This window comes from Salarias fasciatus, chromosome 14 (assembly GCF_902148845.1).
Source record: "Salarias fasciatus chromosome 14, fSalaFa1.1, whole genome shotgun sequence".
Classification (NCBI taxonomy): Eukaryota; Metazoa; Chordata; class Actinopteri; order Blenniiformes; family Blenniidae; genus Salarias; species Salarias fasciatus.
Window position 1 is genome coordinate 26088940 of NC_043758.1, and position 20066 is coordinate 26109005.

Sequence of the window (20066 nt, forward strand, 5' to 3'; positions counted from 1 at the left end):
TTTTGGTTTTCTGTGTGGATTTCTGCTGATTAAATGTTTTGTCTTCAGTATTTTATTCATGAACAAAGGTTTGAAGATGCTCTAACCAAAACAAGGGATGGTAGACAAAGAAAAATATGGTAAGTGGGAGAATTCCTGCAATATATTTGGACTTCAAATATTTTTGATGGCTTGTATGGAGAAGTTTCCATGCACTATTCCCCCCAACAAACTGAAATGTAGTGCCTGTCATCGGAAGTGTCCGTTTCCAGTGGAGCCAGCTTGACGCCGCTCTCCAACACCTCCCATCAATTCCTCTGAAGAAGACTTCCGGTGGTGTGTCATGGCGGTGGCATGGTGAATCTTACAGAAAGGGAAAAATACTCGCCCCTTCCGTCCTCTCCCACCGACTCGGGACAAATTTTCATGCCTAAGTGAGCTGCACGGCTCGGGCCTCGCTCCTCGGATTCAGCAGCGCGGTGTTGCGGCGTCCCTCCGCCCGGCCATGGCGGCTCACAAACCAGTGGAATGGGTCCAGGCCGTGATTACCAGATTTGATGATCAGGTAAGATGGGCTGCTTCAGCGGGGATGGGTGCAGCGGGCTCCGGTGAGGATGGGTGTTGCGGGCTCCGGTGCTCGCTGACACCGACTCCTCCTCGGACTCTCCCCCCTCTGTGGATGAGCTGAGCTCGGCTTGTCCCGGCTGCAGCAACCCCGGAGCTCCGGGAGCTAGCGCCGTCTCCCCTCCACCACCTATTCCCACATTTATCCCTCATTTCCCCTCCTTTTCTACCAAACCGTCATTTCTTAGTCACCCGCGGCCCGCCGGGGAGCGGTTACCCGACGCCCGGTGCGTCCGTGTGGGTTTAAAGTTCGCCTCCTTCCACGGTGAGCTAGCCGGCTAACGTTAGCAGGCCCGGCTCTCTAATGTAAACAAATAATATGTGAGCGAGTTTAGCACGCTTCATCCCCGCGAGCTGCCGAGGTTTCACGGCTTCCTGCAAACCCCGTCAGCCCATATGTGACCATCCAGCCCTGGAAGCGTCAGCTCCCCTCTATTCCAGCCTGTGAGCTTCACACTTTACACGCCCATGATGTGAAAGGCTACGTTTGTGTTTCCCGTTAACAACAGTGGACACGACGGCCCGCAACGCAATCCACTGTCCCAGCACAACTTTCCACTGTCCCCCGGGGAAACCAGCTCGGATTCCTCTCGCGCCTGATGCATTTAACTCCAGCGTGCATGTGTTTTTCACTCGGAACAACCCTGAAGCTGCAGCATCATGCACACGATTTATTAGACTCTTGATGCATAATAAACTTCAACTTGATCTCAGTATAATGCTTAAAAATGGATAGTTGGGATAGAACTCAGACACAGCGAACAAGAGATGTTTGATTCCAAACTGTGTAGTGTGCCACAACATCATCTTGTCACCATCATCTTGCAATACTTTAAACTCTTGGAAATCTATAAACTAATAATCTTATTCCTTGGGGAACATTGAAACTTGAGCAGATTCAGTCTCTTACAAGCTCACAAACTTCTTTTATGCTACAGAAAAAAATCCCATTGCACCTGATTGATGCATTTGACTGTTATAATGCATTTTCTTTAAATCAGAACAACTGTGTAGCTACAGCAATCATGCACATTATTTACTAGACTACTGAAGCTGCACAAGAGTCTTGCCAGTTTGGTACACTGATTCTAGTAACAGATAATGTCAGATTAGTCATGCATTTCTACATGTCATGTGCTGCAACATCACCTATTTGCCATTTTTCTTTATCAATGTTCAAAATTCTGAAACATAGTGCGATAAACAAAGTAATATGATTCTTTATCTTATCCATTAGACTTTCAATATGTGGACTTTGATGGCCCAGGATTGTGTAATTTCTGATAGAACAATGTAACTCATGTGTATTTGGTGTTTGTGTAAGATTCTCAATAATTTGGGGCTTTTTTTATTCCCTTGCACCTGATTTATGTATATAACTTCACCTTGCATATATTTCCCGTCAGAACAACCCTGCTCCTTCAGCTAACATACCCATGATTTTTTTAAGCCAATGAAATCGCACCTTGTCTGATGACAATGTGACTGTTTGCTTTTCTGGCATGTGGCTAATTGTCAAGTTTATTGATCTTTCCATATGATCAAACAACTGAGACATTCTTTTATCTCAGGGAAAAGTTACCTTTAATTAACTTTCAGATGACCACTCATTTCTTGGCAAAAATCAACAGGAGTGTAAAGCAATCATCGCTTTATGTTGTCTATTTACCTTTTGGTATGGGCTCTATGCACAACTCAACCACTTCCTGAAGTTCAGGAGGCTCCTTGTTTCCTGTCTTTCATGATAGTACGAGCTGATTAATGCAGGTGTGTCTGACTATTACTGTTGTGGTCACAGAGGTCAGACACACCTGGATTAATCAGCTCGTACTATCATGAAAGACAGGAAACAAGGAGCCTCCTGAAGTTCAGGAAGTGGTGAAGTTGTGCATAGAGTCCATTGGTGTATTACAGTAATTACTTCGACATCCACAATAGCCCAGTTTCTCACATGAGGGACCTTTGAACTTTCAGCATTGTCTCTTTGATATGTAGTGTAAAAAACACCTTAGCTTTGCTTTAACACATTTAATTTCTAATACATAGCTAGAGTTAATGATGTCATTATTTGTGTTTCCAATTTAAATGTAGCATCAGTTTCTTCTGTTATAACAACCATTTAATTGCTGCTATTATGAATGCAGAATACAACCGTTTCCTGCAGCAAATCATCTTTATGTCTTATTTCTCATATTAAAACATCTTAAATTCTGTTTCAACTTGAATGACACATTTACCATTGGAATAAAGTCAAGGTAACCTTTCGCTGCAGTTCACACAGCTGTGAGTTTAAAGCTGATATTGGGTTTTGAAGAGACCACCATGTCCTGAATTGTAGTCCAGTTTTTTCCACCACAGCTTCTTAATGAACTTAAATTATTTTTAAGTCTTCTTGGTAGAACTTCAGCTTGATGTTTTCTTTGTTTGAGCACCAAAATTTGTTGTTCAGTGTGAAATCAAGCCTTTTGAATGAGCTCGGTTCAGTTACTGTTTCAAAGAAAGAGGGTGACAAATGCTAATGATAATAATTGAGTCTGAACTTTTGATTTATTCAGCTTTTCCATTTTTCACAAATCTGTGTTTTCAAAAGGTTTGTCCTTCACAGTGTCTCAAAGTATTTTTATCCTTTTTATCTTTTCGCCATTAATACCACATTCATGGACACCATCGAGGCTCCCGAAGACATTCCACTGTCACCGTGCCTTAAAATCTTTGGTTCACGTTGGTGAATCAAGCTCGTGCTTCTGATTTGAGGAAGTTAAAGGAGTTTAACCTTCTTTGTGTCAAAAACCATTGAGTCTGATCCAAACAAAAACTGTGTGTCATTAAATTCTGTTAAGTCGTCTTTGAGCCTTTGCTTCTTGGTGTTCGTAGCCACAGATCGCCAGGGTTTAATACGCTCTACTCAGATTACTAACACCTGAAGAAAAGTGGCTTTAAGTGTTTCAGCTGCTTGTTGCCTGAACTGCAATGAACTCATTTTATTTTTGTTGAGACTTGTAAATAAATTAATGTAAAAAAAAATTGTGATTTAAGAGTTCAACAATGAATGCATGTTATTGCAGTGGCGTGTTCACACTTTGAATTCATCGTGCCACTAAAGTAACGCGAACCACTGCACGTCCCAGACAGAACGGAACAGGGGGGCAACACTCGAAAAGAGAAAATTGTTTTTAACTCGGATGAAACAACGAAAGACAGTTCTGATCTGAAATAGTTGTGTTGTGTTACAAGTAGGCATGTGCCGATATGAAAATTTGATATCACGATATTGGTGGCCCAAAATATCACGATTCACGATATTATCACGATATTTGGCGCGTTGCTTTTAATACTATTGAAAATGCTCAAAAACACTGTGAAATCCATCAACATCTGTCAACAACACTGTGCATTTTAACACGCCTGAGCACATTTTGATAAAGTAGAGGGAAAAAATGAAACTTTTACCCTTGCCTGTTTTTTTTTTCCAGATTCCATACTGAAAAACACCATGATAACAATGAAGCAGCCATAAAGCTGCCACTGACTGCATTCAGCAGCTCCTGGACTACAACTGGACCAGGTTTTTATGAGATCAGCATAAAGCACACAGATTTTATAGTGTTTAGTTTGGATAGAACCAGGAGAACCCTTCATTTGGCCATTTGGAGACCAACCTATACCAAACTATAATAAGTAGGTTTATAACTTATTTGAAAGGAATCTGACTTTAAAATACTTTTAATTTCCACTACAGGAGTCTGTATGCAATGCAGCCTTTGGCTCTGATATTTAGCCACTATATCGTACATTTCTGCACAGTTTTTGTGCAGAAACTTGTAATTTTGCACAGTATTGTGCACAGTACAAAATACTTTTTTTAATAAATGACTGAGCCATAGCATTGAGTTTCCAACTGAAATATATTTATAATAATAAAATCAATACAAAAATAGCCAATTATATGACAGGGAAAACAAAAAAAATCCCCTTTGCAACATGTAAACACATGAAGAAAAAAACAAAAACAATGTGCAATGAGCTGTAGAAACGCACAATGAAGATAAATGTGCACGTTTCAGAATAAAAAATTGCCAAATATCACAGAAACAATCACTGATTGTGTGTGTCGCGTGTGTCTCGCTCTGCGGTGCGCACTGCTGCGTCTTTTAGAACCAAGATGGCGGCGGCGCTCGTGCGGTTACGCTAAAAGATGTCTCCCAGCTGGATGATGCCTCAGTCACGTGTATCATATCGTATGAACGCTCACCAGACGCGAACGAATGTCAACAAACTTTATTTAAACTCCCAAGATTAACGACAAGCCCACAAGATGGCGACAATAACATTCAGGCGCGTGACGCGCTGTCACTACTGCAGAGGATTATGAAGTTAATTTTGTTCAGAGGAGAGCGTGGATAGGTGGAAAATGACCACAGAACGGTAAGGAAATAAAACATGTTGTGTTTGGTGTGAATAGCTTTGAGATTTGGTGAAGAAGTGTGAGAGAAACGTGCAATCTGAGGCGCTGGCTGTGAAATGTAAAGATGGGTTTTGGGTTTGTTTTGCCGCTGACGGGAGGCGGTCGGCTCAGAGAAGATTCTGCCTGGTGTCTCTTAAAGAGCAGCTTTTCTAGTTTCACGCGAGGCCCAGTACGTTGGGATGGAGCACACGGATCTCTGGTTCTGTTGCGTTTTGTGTCGGGAGGTGCGCTGAGGGGGGCGGTACAGTGTCTGTCGGGCCGAACGCGTTAATGCCTCGTTTTAATCATCCTGGCATAAAATTACTTACTTGAGGGGTTTTCTATGGATCTGGGACTTTTGTGGTGGTTTGCAGTACATTTTGCTGCAGAGGCTTTGAGACCTTGGGTAAGATCAGTAGCTGTTTCAGTAACGGGCTTGTCTCCAGATGAAACAGACGATATCTTGTAAATGACGTGATATGATAATCTCGGCTGTCCAATATCGTAAATCGCGATTATATCGTAAATTGGCACATCCCTAGTTACAAGTCATGTTCAAGTAACAGAAAATTCATATTTACATGAGAATTAACCTTCTGATTGATGTCTTCAGATCTCAACAGGGAATGTTTAAAATCTACAAAAATAGTGATCTATTTTATATCGTGATATATATATATATATATATATACATATATATGTATTTATAATCTCGACTGGTGTGTAAAAGAAATTGTCATGACTTTGTCGCATATCGCCCTGCCCTGTTTGATGGTTGTAGAGTGATCAATTTAGAATGCCAATGTTGTGTGATAGTTTTGATGTAGGTCTGAGTCTATCGACATTTCCCCAAAATTTGATATTGGAAAATACACGATAATTTATTTCGATATAGCTCTAAACAATATATTGCTGTTAAGAGTCATTACGTTCCCTGTTTGTTGCCTGCCTGCAGCCTCTCTCTCACTGAGCGGTCCACTCCCACAGCCCCGCCCCTTCCCTCCTCGCACGCTCGGCCCGCTCATGTCTCAAGTTTGCAGACAGACACAACAAAAATGACGGAAAACGTGAAGAGGTGGTGTTCGGCGCTTTTGCCAGTCCACCAATTATACTGTGCAAATACTAGATCCCTAATCAACTCACATAGTGGCTGATCGCACAGATCACCCAATAGCTCTTCACAGAGGAAGCGTAGAGTTGAGTTTTTGGAAGAAATCATGTTCTCTTTCATCTTGCATCAGGACACTTATTTTCCTTTCACATAAATGAGCTCAGATCAACAAAATTGTTGAGCATCTCTGTTTCATATTTATCTGTTTTTATCCTTAAAATAGTTGAGTTTCAGTTTAGATGTGTGGATTCAGTGAACTCTGTTCACAGAAGTTAAATGATTTGCAACACCAACATATTTATACATGACAGTTTCTGTGTTTTGTTTGAATATCAGGTTTAATTTATTTCTGCATCATTGCTTTTTTTTCATTTTACACAGAAATTCTCTTGAAATTAGAGCTCCTTTACTCTGCCTGCTGCAGTCTCAGTGAGACAGATCACTAAAAGAAAAGCTTCAGAGAAAACTTTAAAATGACTAGTTTTACTTAACTTGCGGGTATTTCTCAGGTTTTGTGATCTGGTCTGAATCTGTTGTTTTAGGCATTGTTGAGCTGTCGTCACATCAAATTGATACTGATTTAGTTTCCTTCAATCCAGATGTTTTGACGGGGGGAAAAAAGCACAGCACACGGCTAACATTGAGGTTTCGTGTGTGTGTGTGTGTGTGTGTGTGTGTGTGTGTGTGTGTGTGTGTGTGTGTGTGTGTGTGTGTGTGTGTGTTTTTTCCTGCACAAACCTTAATAGCTGCAGAACATCTACAAAATGCTCATCTTCTTAGGTTTGAACCACGTGCAAAATATAATACAATGAAGTCTTGTCCGCCTGCTTTAAAATCCTGATCCAGTTTGGGAAGATGTGGCCCACTTCCTGTTTACGTCCTGGCTGCCAGCTCTATTACAGCCGAGTAATCCACAGTCAGTGGTGAGAGTTCCTGATGCAGTGAACAAAGATCATCAAACCGCTTTTCAGAACTGATGATCATACATCACTCTCCATGAGATCCATCTGTACATGACTAAAGGAGAAGCTCAGCAAAAGGATCTACTATAATGCAAAATACAAATGAATTTGACATGTGATGTCTTGCTTTTCCAATGTCTGCAACCAAAAGCCGTTGTTGAAATGAGTTCATGAACAGTTCACCTCTTGGTCCACTTTGTTTCTCGGTCTTGGTTTTGACTTCATTAGTGAACATACACTATTGTTGAGTGCATACCAATATGATTCACCATAAACACTTACGCAGATGATGTTAATGTATTTTTGGCTGCACATTTTTCAGAAAGAAGCAATGAATCACACCTTTTTCAATGTTACGAATCTGAAAAACATTGACGCCAAGTGCACAGAAACAATTTACAGTACATTTGCAACAACTTCACTCGCTGTGGTCTCAGCAAAGGAGACTTAGCTAAAAGTATTCAGAATCAACAGCGGATAACTCCTGAATCCACCATCATCCTTGTTAAAGTGTGAAGAGATCACTGCGGAGGCAGCTGTTGCTGTAAACTAAATGCATACATCTATATTTTTACAATCAGATGTGTATTTTATATAGTATGAATTAAAAAAATCCTTTAAAATGGAGAGATTTCTTAAAGTCAAAAACTTGAAACTCTTTACTAAACTTATGTGGCATCTGGGAATTAATACACATCTTGTCTGAATCATTCTTGTTTGGGATACTAGATTATTAAAAATAATTATGTGATGTGGCTTACGCCGGGAACGCACTGGACGCGGAAGCGTAGCGCGCGTCTCCGCGCCGGCGCTTGGCTGTTCGCACTGGAGGCGTATCTGCTGCCTGCGCTCTCCGCGCTGGTCACACATCGGCTGCACTCGGCTCGCTCCGTCAGCTCTCGGTTTTCACGTTTGTTCCCTGTTCCCTCTGTCTCGCTCTGCCAGTATGGATGTGTGTGTTTTGGTGACCTGTGGAGAGACATTTTCTCCTCCTGTCCTCTTTTTTTTTTCTGCATCGTGTGTGTGTGTGTGTGTGTGTGTGTGTGTGTGTGTGTGTGTGTGTGTGTGTGTGTGTGTGTGTGTGTGTGTGTGTGTGTGTGTGTGTGTGTGTGTGTGTGTGTGTGTGTGTGTGTGTGTGTGTGTTCGGTGTGTGTTTGGGTGTGTGTGTGTGTGTGTGGGTGTGTACATGCGTATGTCTGTTTGTGTGTCCATCTCTCTTGTGATTAGACCCAAGTGACAAATTATAGACGGACGAGCAACACCGCCCGTAACTAATCGTCATTTAATTTGTTATATTTTGAAAATTGACCGGATTCTCTTGCCTTTTCTGTTTCCGACTTCCTGTCTGGTCCGATCTGCTTGATCCAGCTTGACACATGGCGCTCCCGGCGCTCGCGGCTCGCGTGAAAAATAGAACGAAGCGGAGCGGGCGCGGCGCTCCACTGCGCGTTCGGTGCGGCCGGTTAGATAGGTTAACATGGGAGGCGATCAGAAGCGCAGTGCGCGGCGCTTCCGCGTCCAGTGCGTTTGGGCCGTCAGGCCCTGTTAAAATATCCACCTTTGTTGAATAAATCCTTTCACAATCTGTCCTAAATTTGCCATTTTGTTGTCGATCTACTTATGAGTGTGTGGTCTTATTCAGATGGAGAAAGTGTGTACTTGTTAGCCTGTTTCTGTAGCCGGTTACACCGTCCAGATTGAACGAGTCTTTGGAAAGTGCCCCTTTGACATAGTCTGAACATGGCTGTACCTATTAAACTGGTAGCCTGCTATATGTGCGTGCGACCTTTGGAGAGACGCTGGGCCTGGCTGTGTGAAACAAAGAGCTCACTGACCATGCCGCACAGCACTGGACGGCAAACAGAGGCTTGGCCTGTTTTAACGTTGTGTGTTTTGTGCATGTGACGGTGAGACAGTGTGACTTCATGATGGAGCCGAGTTCCTGTCCCAAGACTTTCTTTCGGAAATGCCGTTTTAGGCGCAAATTGACGGGCTTACGTCGAATGAGTGAAATTAGGAAGGACGGCTAATAACGGATCGCATGAGTTTGATCAGACTTCACTGTTGGGACAGCATAAAACGGTGAATCACATGGTTTGTTTATTGCTTCACCGTTTACTGCAGCTGTAGATATGAAACAGTCACCAGTTTGATAAAACTGTAATAAAATGCCGCGGTGATGGTTATTACCTCCGGCAGGGTCCGTGACCGGGAGGTCGTTTTAGCAAGGGCTTGTTTGTCTGTTAGCAACATGAATCAAAAAGTTAGGGGTGGATTATGTTCAAATTTTCAGGAAATGTCTAAACAAGTGATTAGATTTTGGGAGTGATCTGGATTCAGGGGGGAGGGGACTGAGCTGTTCGGTGGGGATCTGTGCTCTCCGAGTGCTTTCGGTTACTGTGCTTCACATGTATGACAGAAGAGTGTGATAAATCGTGTTCATTTCCCGGCAGCAGTGCTATTGACAGACTTACGCGCCCCCCCCCCCCCGTTGGGTTTCGCTCTCCAAACATATGCTGTGTTTTTGAAGTTGTTCTTGGGTTTTCACCTTGTGGTACGTCCGTTTTCACCCAGAGTTTTACAGGCCTGCAAGTAACAGTATGTTGAAATAAAACCGTCGAATGAGCAAAACCAGCCGTTCGCCTCATCCTCGTCCTCTCCTGTCTTTTCCCTCAGCTTCCCAGCAAAGTCGGACATCAGAACACCCACACCAAAATCAGCACCGAGCACAACAAGGAATGTTTGATCAACATCTCCAAGTACAAGTTCTCCCTTGTCATCAGCGGCCTCACCACCATCCTAAAAAATGTCAACAACATGGTGAGTAGGCTTCTTCCTGTTCCTACACAGCCTTTTTGAGACCGGTCCACCGGGAAAGGCATCGATGATGGTTCAGTGTTGTTCGAGACAGGACAGGAACGACAGACATGTCCTCAAATCCGATCCTCCAGGAGGGATAAAACTCCTTCCGAGTCCATTTGTCCTCATGACCCTGAAGAATAGGTCTTGAATCACACCGCTTCATAGCTGCACTGAGGTGTTGGATGACTTGAGAATAGGCACAACTTCTTGTCTTTTTACAAAATACCCTCCTGTTCATCTCAAGCCCATACCCAACCCAATGGAGTTTCTGCAAATATTTCCCAGGCAGTCCTTCATGACCTCCCTTTTGCTTGATTGCATGGTACGACCCACCATAATGGGCGATGGCACAGCTGGACTCTGGAATTCTCTGAAATGACGGTGCAAGCTCTTTTTTGTTGAACGCCATTTAAATTACCTCGAAGCTAAAACATTGTGAAGGAAAAGCTTGATATTTCAAGTTTTACACACAATTTAATCCTTCCAAGTTGATGGGAGCAGTTCGGCGAGGGTCCTGTGTTGAATCCAGCCTGGACTTGGCTGGAGCATGACGCTTCATCTTTGGTCCTGAGCAGCTTCACTGGTCAGAAAGTAACTCTGACTCCACTTCACAGCGAATATTTGGAGAAGCTTCCGAGAAGAACCTCTACCTCTCCCAGCTCATCATCCTGGACACACTGGAGAAGTGCCTGGCTGGGGTGAGTCTCCGTCTCTCCTCTCTGCATCAGGTGCAGATGTGTCAGTGTGTAGAGGAAAAAAATGGGGAAAGTACATAGATCTACAATTCGGCAATTCTATCCGTCACAGTACAGGGCAAGGCAGCGTCTGAAAATCTAATAGGAGGTAAACTTACACGTCTGACCTTTACTCAAAAATCCTTCACTGATATCAAACTGTACAGTGTTGTTTGTCCTCTAGGTGGCAGTCTTGCACTCGATCGTTAGCCTTTTCCTGTAGAGGAAAAGTTTGAGACAGAAAAACAAGTCAAGGCTCACATTCTGTGTGAGCACGTCTCGCTAACTAACAACCGAGCGCTAAATCTAAAATTATTCAACTGCAGAGATGCATCAAAGTAAAGACGTATGAAATTAATATGAAAGTGTTGATGGAGCATTCAAAACAATTAAAAAAACAAAGATAAAAGGCAAATTTCACAACATGTCTTCTTAAGCCGTGATTTTTTTACTTGCAAGAAAAATAATTTGATAATAATCATAAAACGTTTCAGGAAAAGGAAAGTAGGGCATTGATTTTTTTATGAGTGAAAAATATAAAGCACATATCACAATATTTGTTGTGATAATGAATGAATACACAGTAAACAAAAGGAGCATGTGAGGTTACCCTGAAGAGGATCAGCAGCTGTTTGCAACAAAAGGATTCCAGTACATATTTGACGCACTTCCGCAATTAATTCAAACAAAGAGCCTAAATTAAAAAAAAAAATCCTCTCGTTAAGCATAAGACACATTGTTTCCACTTTAACCAAACTGATAAGATTCACACGCATGCGGTATTTTCCTGTTCTACACACGCTTCATGTACTTTAAAGAGATTGCACTACTTTGAAACCTAAATCAATTATGATTTTAAACTTCTGCCATATTTAATGTTTTTTTTTTTCATTATGAATTAATAAGTTCATCCTCGGTGCTTGGTCAATAGATTTAAAAGTAAAAACCTTCGTGATAACAAACATCCGCCCCGATCCTTTCTGCGAGATCGACTCCAGAAAGGACACAGTATCTCTTCAGCCCGCTGCAGTCGGAGCTCCTGCTCACAGCAGACCTCTGTTAATGTACTTATCCTCCATCAATCACCCGCTCCACGTCTCTGGGAGGTTCTTCGGTGAAGCCGCCCTCCTCCTCCACCCACACCGCCCCCGCCGCCCCTCCCCGGCCCGATTACATTTGCAGAGCACTTCCCATCAGATGGCGGGAGCTCGGCACGCTCTGGGACCTGCTCCCGGTTTCCTGCACAGGTTTTTGTCATCAGCGTCTGCAGTCAGACGGACGGCCGATACCTCTCGGTGTTCTTGGCTGCAGGCTCGCGCTTCTGAATCGGAGCGGCTTCCAAGTTCGCCTCAAAAAGAAATAAAGTGCCTCATGATCCAGCTGCTGCTCCGTGTGTGTTTCCCAAAGACTAGAGGCTGAGTGGAGGGTGAGGCCGCTCCCCAAAAAGTCCGGCCAAACCCCGCAGGACTCCTCCTGGTGGCGGTTGATGTGGAGTTTAGAAATGCTGCTCCGGCAAAAACAAAAGTGTGCATCGAAGCATATTTTTGTGAAGACATTAGTTTGTTTTTAGCCGTTTTTATGCAGATGATGTTTTTTCAAGTGTTTGTTTTTCTGACCCGTGACAGCAGCTCTGGGTGAAGTAGTGATTGGATCAGATCATCGTTGGGTCAGAAGATGACACTGCTGCTTAGAAATTATGGATTTTGTTTATTTTAAATAAGCTTTTCACTTAATGTCCTCTTTGGGCTGCATAAATACAATAATTGTCCTGATCTAATTTGCAATCACAGATACCTGAAGAGATGTGAATATCTTTGTATTTTCTGATTTCATGTCTTCCATATTATTGTGCTCTTTTTTTTGCCTTGAGTTCACACCAGCTTTTTTTTTTCTTTAGTTTTTTGAGACTTGTTTGTGTTTCTGAGTTCTAACCTGTGGTCACCACATATCAAACAAATCGGGGTGTCAATCAGTCGAAATGATTGAGATAGGTAATCACACAGTCTTATGAATTAAGACTCTTTCCTATTTAAAAAATCTGTCATTTTGAATTTGTTGTATTGAAACTTTTTTTTTTTTCTGGTACGTTTATCGGTTGGTATGGTGATAAATAGTTTTGGGATATATTGTGCAACAGCAGAGCCAGTATTTTAAAAACAAATAAATAAATAAAAGCCTGAGAGGTGCATTTGATTTTGTTGATAGTTGAAAGCATTTCTCCTCACTGCCGTACTGTGTTTGAGAGGAAAAGTACACTTTTTTGTAAGGAACTTGGAACTTTCTTTCTATTTGGCACCACCATTAAGCTAGAAAAGCATGTGTTATTAAAGAAAAGAAAGTGATGTAAATGAAGTCCAAGAAATTTGTCAAATTGCAGGTCGCATGATAGCTTATCTCATATTTTCTTTCATCTACACTTGAATCACAGCTAATTAAAAGAGCAGTAACCTTTCGCATTGTCTCGGTTCCCTCTTGAGATAAATTCCCAGATTTTGTTGCTTCTTCAGCAATCCAAGGACTGCTTGCGTCTGGATGAAACCATGTTAGTGAAACAGCTGCTGCCAGAGATCTGCCATTTCATCCACACGTACCGCGAGGGCCACCACCACGCCGCCGAGCTCCGGGCCTCCGCCTCCGCCGTGCTCTTCTCTCTCAGCTGCAACAACTTCAACGCCGTCTTCAGCCGCATCTCCACCAGGTAGAGCAGTCGGGAACATTTCAACGCTGGCTCATCTCCATCTGTGAACTTCCTGCATCGATGTGTTTTTTTTTTTTTTTATGCTTCTTCAGGCTACAGGAGCTGACTGTGTGCTCAGAAGATAACGTAGACGTTCACGATATAGAGCTGATGCAGTACATCAACGTGGACTGCTCCAAGCTAAAGAGGCTCCTGCAAGGTCTGTGTGATTCTGAGGCACCACTGATCTGAGTTCAGTCTGTTAGTTCAGTCTGTGATATAAAGTTAATTGTTAATTATATAGCTAAAATTAAGTTACTTTTTTTTTAACCACTATGTCTCATTTAGATTTCTGCTTCTGAGAGTTATAATTGATGATCGTTGCTAATATTTACAATTCAGCCACTGTTGTTGATCGTGGATCAAAAATTTAGCACTCTATTCTTCATGACTCAGTGCACCACCTGGTGGTGAAAAGTGGTATTACACCGCAACAAGTGTGTTTACATTGGTTGATCTCAATACAGAATCATCCTCCATATGTTATCTTGATGGCCTTTTTTCACATTCTATTCATCATGTCATCTCGTAAAAACATAAAATCGCTGTCGTCATTTTTAATGTAGAAATGATAAAGTTGAGGTTTGTATGTTTGTTACAACCTGGTGGTTTTTTTTTTTCTTTCAGAGACCGTCTTGAAGTTCAGAGCTCTGAAGAAGCCGGCGCAGCTCGCAGTCATCAACAGTCTAGAGAAGGTTTGTGATCCTGACTGTGAAATGGATTGTGTAAAAAATAGCAGCTGCATATGTTCTGTACTGAGGTCTTCATTTTCTCCACCGCAGGCGTTCTGGAACTGGGTGGAGAATTACCCAGACGAGTTCACTATGCTGTACCAGAGACCTCAGGCCGATATGGCAGGTATGATCACATTCAAGCTCTCACTAGATTTGAATTAGTCGTTAAGTTTTGACCTTTAGTGTGAATGATCGTGGTTTTAATCCTGATCGGACGAGCTAAAGGAGAAGCCATTATTATCGTGAAAGCTGCAGTGATTTGACATAAGTCTAACATATGTCTAAATATGTTGTGTCTGTGCAGAAGCTGCGGAGAAGTTGTTCGACCTGGTGGACAGCTTCGCCGAGAGCGCCAAGAGGAAGGCCGCCGTGTGGCCGCTGCAGATCATCCTCCTCATCCTCTGCCCAGAGATCACACACACCATCTCCAAAGACACTGTGGAGGACAGCAAGGCCAACAAGGTGCGAGGAAAAACGACACACACTCACCAACACACACAGAGCAGAGGTGGAGTCCTGCGCTCACACGCCTCCCCTGTCCTCGCCGCGTCTGCAGAAACTTTTCCTGGACAGTCTGCGGAAAGCTCTGGCTGGGCAGGGGGGCAGCAAGCAGCTGATGGAGAGCGCCGCCATCGCCTGCGTCAAGCTGTGCAAAGCTTCCACCTACATCAACTGGGAGGACCACTCCACTATCTTCCTCCTGGTGCAGTCCATCGTCATGGACCTCAAGGTCTCACACACTTCTTGTTGTCTTTTGCCCGTAATCAAATATATCAAATACCTTTTATTTTCCCCTCTAAAACCACAGTATATATAAACTCAAGACCAAACATTTGTGACGTGTCCCTCCAGGCGCTGCTCTTCAACCCGGCCAAGCCCTTCTGGAGGGGCACGGGCAGCCAGAACGCCGACGTGGAGCTCATGATGGACTGCTTCGTCTCCTGTTTCCGACTCAACCCTCACAACAACCAGCACTTTAAGGTGAGGCGGCGTCCGGACGCAGGGCGGCCGTCCGTCACAGCGGCAGACTGTCACACCCGTCCCCTCTCCGTCCCGCAGGTCTGCCTGGCCGCCTCCTCGCCCTCCACCTTCCACTTCGTCCTGGTCAACTCGTTGCACAGAATAATCACCAACGTGAGTTTGAATTCGCGCAGCTCTCAAACGGATCTGGGATCTGTTTCTGACCGTCCTCGTTTTGCGGTTTTCCTTCCAGTCTCACCTGGACTGGTGGCCCAAGATCGACGCGGTGTACTGCTACTCCGGAGAGCTCCGCCTCATGTTCTCAGAAACCCTGAACAGGGTGATCCAGGGTGCCGGCACACACGCTCCACTGCGCATGACGCCGGTGAGAGCTCGCCGTCTCACGCATGGATGTCATTTGAGCCAGATGTGTTGTTTCTGTGAAGTATGGGCGTTTTATATCACCAGTGTTTGCACCAGAATCATTACATCATTCTCGTGCTGTAAAATGTTTCCTGATAAGTCTGTATTGCTACATCCCCTCCATTAATTATTCTCACAAGTGTGAAAATGTCCCACAGAGTCTGACCTTCATCGGGAAGAAGACCACCAGCCTTAAGTTCAAAGAGAAAGCCACAGACCTGGATACGCGAAGTTACAAGTGCCTCCTCCTCGCCCTGGTCAAACTCATCCATGCAGACCCCAAACTCATGCTGCATGTGAGAATGCCTCCGCTTTTCTCCTTCTCTCACTTCTTTGTTGATATTTCTATCAAAAACAGTCTATTTGAGCTTGAATTGGTCGCAGACTAACTTGTTTGTTTTTTGCGTGTCAGAATCCTGTGAAACAAGCTCCGGAGATGCAGAGCAGCACCGCGGAGCTCATCACCGGCCTGGTTCAGCTCGTGCCTCCAACCAACACCACTCAGCTCTCACAAGAAGCCATGGAGGTCGGCAGGCGGCGCCTCACAGCACGCACACTCAGCACCTCACCTGAGTTCCTAACTTTGCTCTCTAGCACTTCCTGCTGCTGTTTCAAGTTAAAAATCCACCAGAAATCTTATTTTCACACATTTGACAGTTTATTCAACATGAGATCAAATCAGTTAAAATGATTTTTTTTTTATGTGTGATACAGACTGAAAAATGAGTCATAAATACAATCAAAAAGAAATAAACAGAGCTTCACATTGACTGGTTAGAGGAAGTATTTTTGAAACTGATGTTTTCTCCTCATCATTGCTCCCTGTCCTGTTGGTCTTCAGGCGTTGCTGGTTCTGCACCAGCCGGAGACCATCGAGTTGTGGAACCCAGATGCTCCGATTGAGACTTTCTGGGACATCAGGTACTAAATTTGAACATGCAAGCAAGCGAGAGATTGATGTCTGATGCTGTAAACGCCGTGGAATGACCGCCTGGCGTGCCCTCTCCCCAGCTCGCAGGTGCTCTTCCTGGTCTGCCGCAAGCTGATCGGCCAGCAGTTAGTCAACGGGACAGAAGTGCTGAAGTGGCTGAGGGAGATCCTCATCTGCAGGAACAAGTTTCTGCTCAAGAACAAGGTGCAGCCACGAGTTATTTGTGAAAAAAAAAACCTAAGGTTTTACACAGATGTTGACATTTTCAGTGCAGTTCAGGGTAACTTTGACGCTCGTCCTCCAGGAGTGCGCGACGAAGGGCGGCGGCATCCCGATCTGCCGGCAGGCGCAGACCAAGCTGGAGGTGAGCCTCTACATGTTCCTGTGGAGCCCGGACACCGAGGCTGTGCTGGTGGCCATGTCCTGCTTCCGCCACCTCTGCGAGGAAGCCGACATCCGCAGCGCCGCCGACGAGGTGCCTGTCCAGACCATCCTGCCCAACTACGCCACCTTCAGCGAGCTGGCGTCCGTCAGCAACATGATGGGGACAGGTCAGCTCGGCTCACTGTTGAATGAACTAATCTCTTACTGTCTTTTAATGAGGAATGATGGGATGCCGTAGTGAAATCTGATCCCGGGGTCCTTGTTTCCACAGGCCGCTCCACCTTACAGAAGCGGGTGATGGCCTTGTTGAGGAGGATAGAACACCCGACTCCGGGAAACATTGAGGTAACGTTCACTTCCTGTTCCTCTGAGTGATCCCCTTGTTTCACTCACACTTTCACTTGCCTCCACCTTCAGGCGTGGGAGGACACGTACACTAAATGGGACCAGGCAACCAAGCAGATCCTCAACTTCCCAAAAAACAAGGCTGACGATGGACAGGTAAGGATTCACTCTACGTGAATGGGACCGAATGTAAAATAGAATAAATTTAACTCCTTATTTTTTAGATCAGGGGTCTGATCGGAAATAACTTTTCATCCAGGCTCAGTCTGTGATGTGCAGAAGGTTTCATCACCTGTAAATGTCCGTCCGTAGTGTATTTAGATCTCAAAATGATGAACTCAGCACGGACTCCGGAGCTTCTGGAAAACATTGTCTGTGAACACTGAGCAGAATATAACCTCGTGATCAACAAAATGCAGAAACAAGACGGTCCTCTTTAAGTGGATGAACTCCTCAAAAACCGTTGGATAATATCAAGCCGTCATTAGATCAGAAATGTGTGTTTTTTGGCCAGAGTATCTATACACACAAAAGGAGAATGTGCAAATGCCAAACTGGATGTGAATCAAGGTTTTTGAGGATTTGCAGTCATCCAGACATCATTTTCATTTAAATCTCACTTACTTATGCAAAACGATGCCAAGTTCTGCATGTAATATAATAACATAACTTCTTTGTGAAAAAGTCCAGATCTTCAAAAACTGTGCAGCCAAAATCTCAAAGAAAGCAAAGATATTTCTAATATTGACAATAATTTGATATATATTTTTTTTTCCAACAGTTTTTCTGTAGAACTCACATTAATTTTCATAGTTACATTATTTGTAATCGGTCCAGCTGCCTTTATTCACATCAGTACAGATTATGAGGATTATTTACTGATGATTAATGTAACTGAATCTTTGTGTATTGATTCCTGTTTAGTTGTAATACTGGTTACAGTGGAATGACTGTCTCCATTCTGGAGAGGCTGTTCGAATGTCAAATATCATTTACAAATGGTGTCAGAATAAGAATGAACATGTTCTGGGTGTTATCCTCTGTATGGTGGTTTGTATCCAGCAGCGTAGGCGTTGTTAATCACCCTCTCCTCGTTCTCCTCCCCTCACAGCAGGAGTGGATCAACATGACGGGCTTCCTGTGCGCCCTGGGCGGCGTCTGCCTGCAGCAGCGCAGCACGCCCGGCCCCGCCACCTACAGCCCGCCCATGGGCCCTCTGAGCGAGCGCAAGCACTCCATGATCTCCATGGGCCCGTGCGAGGTGTCCAACCCCATGAGCGGCTCCTGCTCCTCGTCGGCGTCCAGCGAGACGCCCGTCAGCCGCTTCGTGGACCGCCTGCTGGCCCTGTTGGTGTGCGGCCACGACCGGGTCGGCCTGCACGTCCGCACCAACGTGAAGGACCTGCTGGGGCTGGAGCTGAGCCCCGCCCTCTACCCCATGCTCTTCAACAAGCTGCGGAACAGCATCGGGAAGTTCTTCGACACTCAGGGACCGGTGAGGACACTCGATACTTGTCACTAGTAACTAAAAGTGTGATTTGTTGTGTTCAGTCGCCGCCTCGGTCATGATTCTGTTCTTGTCTCGTCTTCCTGACCTGTTCTGTTCTCGCAGGTTCCCATCAATGACACTAACACCCAGTTTGTGGAGCAGACCATAGCCATCATGAAGAACCTGCTGGATAACCACACAGAGGGCAGCTCCGAGCACCTGGGGCAGGCCAGCATCGAGACCATGATGCTCAACCTGGTCAGGTAGGAGCCCGACGCTGAAGGCTCTGCTCACACAGCAGGGGTTGAATGTTGAAAATAAAGGTCATGTTTATCGACCCGTCCCTTCATTGTTATTGCTGTGAAATCTGCTCAACCTAATCGAAGCCTCACTCCTCCGTTCCCCGCCCTCTCAGGTACGTGCGCATCCTGGGGAACGTGGTCCACGCCATTCAGATCAAAACCAAGCTGTGCCAGCTGGTGGAGGTGATGATGGAGCGGCGGGACGACCTGTCCTTCTGCCAGGAGATGAAGTTCAGGTGGGCGGCGCCGCATCGCAGCGGAGGGCCTGTCCGCAGCGGTTTTCTCACTCCTGCTGTTGTGTTCAGGAACAAGATGGTGGAGTACCTGACGGACTGGGTCATGGGAACCTCCAACCAGGCCGCGGACGACGACATCAAGTGCCTGACGAGGTCGGTCTCGGGCCGGTCGACTCTGGACGGGACTGAGTGAGAATCGTCCTCATCACTGTCCTCTGTGTGCGTGTGCGCAGGGACCTGGACCAGGCCAGCATGGAGGCTGTGGTCTCTCTGTTAGCTGGTCTTCCTCTGCAGCCTGAAGAGGGAGACGGGGTGGAGCTGATGGAGGCCAAGTCGCAGCTCTTCCTCAAGTAAGACCAGCGTTTATCTTCTCTGTTTGGACTCGGTTGTCGCAGGTCAAACACACATCTCGATTCAGAGCCGTGGTTTTAAACTCCTGGTCCGTGGAGCCTCCCCTTTGTTTGATTTAATTTGCTGGATTTTGAGTTTCTCGCGCATTTTAAAGAATTCATATTTCTATTAAAAAGCTGATGATTTGTAAAAAGAAACAATGTTTGAGTAATCAAAGTTGAATAAAAATGCTTTTTTTTAGCTAAATATGAAGAAAATATGAGCATAAATGCGGTGAAATTTGTTTATTTAGAAGTTGATCAAAAGTTTTGTATTATTTCACTACGTTTTGAGAAATAATCAGCAGTTTTTGCACTTTTTGAACACTGAAGTTTAAATCTGTGTCCTCACCATTGTGATTCTATTATAAAAACAACCAACAGCACCCACTGGTGGCCTGGCATGCTAACTGCATTGTT

At 44.5% G+C, this 20066-nt stretch overlaps 1 protein-coding gene across 1 annotated transcript in view; it reads left to right on the forward strand.

Annotated features, from left to right (window-relative positions):
• The first annotated feature begins 306 nt into the window (after positions 1 to 306).
• nf1a (neurofibromin 1a) overlaps positions 307 to 20066 on the forward strand; it is a 68029-nt gene continuing 48269 nt past the window's right edge. The window contains exons 1-24 of the mRNA XM_030109248.1: positions 307 to 544; positions 9797 to 9940; positions 10597 to 10680; positions 13224 to 13414; positions 13507 to 13613; positions 14081 to 14148; positions 14236 to 14311; positions 14492 to 14649; positions 14744 to 14917; positions 15040 to 15168; positions 15247 to 15321; positions 15401 to 15532; positions 15729 to 15866; positions 15983 to 16096; positions 16412 to 16491; positions 16582 to 16705; positions 16806 to 17052; positions 17157 to 17230; positions 17303 to 17386; positions 18342 to 18725; positions 18843 to 18982; positions 19135 to 19257; positions 19327 to 19410; positions 19491 to 19607. Coding sequence (XP_029965108.1) covers positions 485 to 544; positions 9797 to 9940; positions 10597 to 10680; positions 13224 to 13414; positions 13507 to 13613; positions 14081 to 14148; positions 14236 to 14311; positions 14492 to 14649; positions 14744 to 14917; positions 15040 to 15168; positions 15247 to 15321; positions 15401 to 15532; positions 15729 to 15866; positions 15983 to 16096; positions 16412 to 16491; positions 16582 to 16705; positions 16806 to 17052; positions 17157 to 17230; positions 17303 to 17386; positions 18342 to 18725; positions 18843 to 18982; positions 19135 to 19257; positions 19327 to 19410; positions 19491 to 19607 — 3107 coding nt within the window. The 5' untranslated portion in view covers positions 307 to 484. The remainder of the gene's footprint in view (positions 545 to 9796; positions 9941 to 10596; positions 10681 to 13223; positions 13415 to 13506; positions 13614 to 14080; positions 14149 to 14235; positions 14312 to 14491; positions 14650 to 14743; positions 14918 to 15039; positions 15169 to 15246; positions 15322 to 15400; positions 15533 to 15728; positions 15867 to 15982; positions 16097 to 16411; positions 16492 to 16581; positions 16706 to 16805; positions 17053 to 17156; positions 17231 to 17302; positions 17387 to 18341; positions 18726 to 18842; positions 18983 to 19134; positions 19258 to 19326; positions 19411 to 19490; positions 19608 to 20066) is intronic.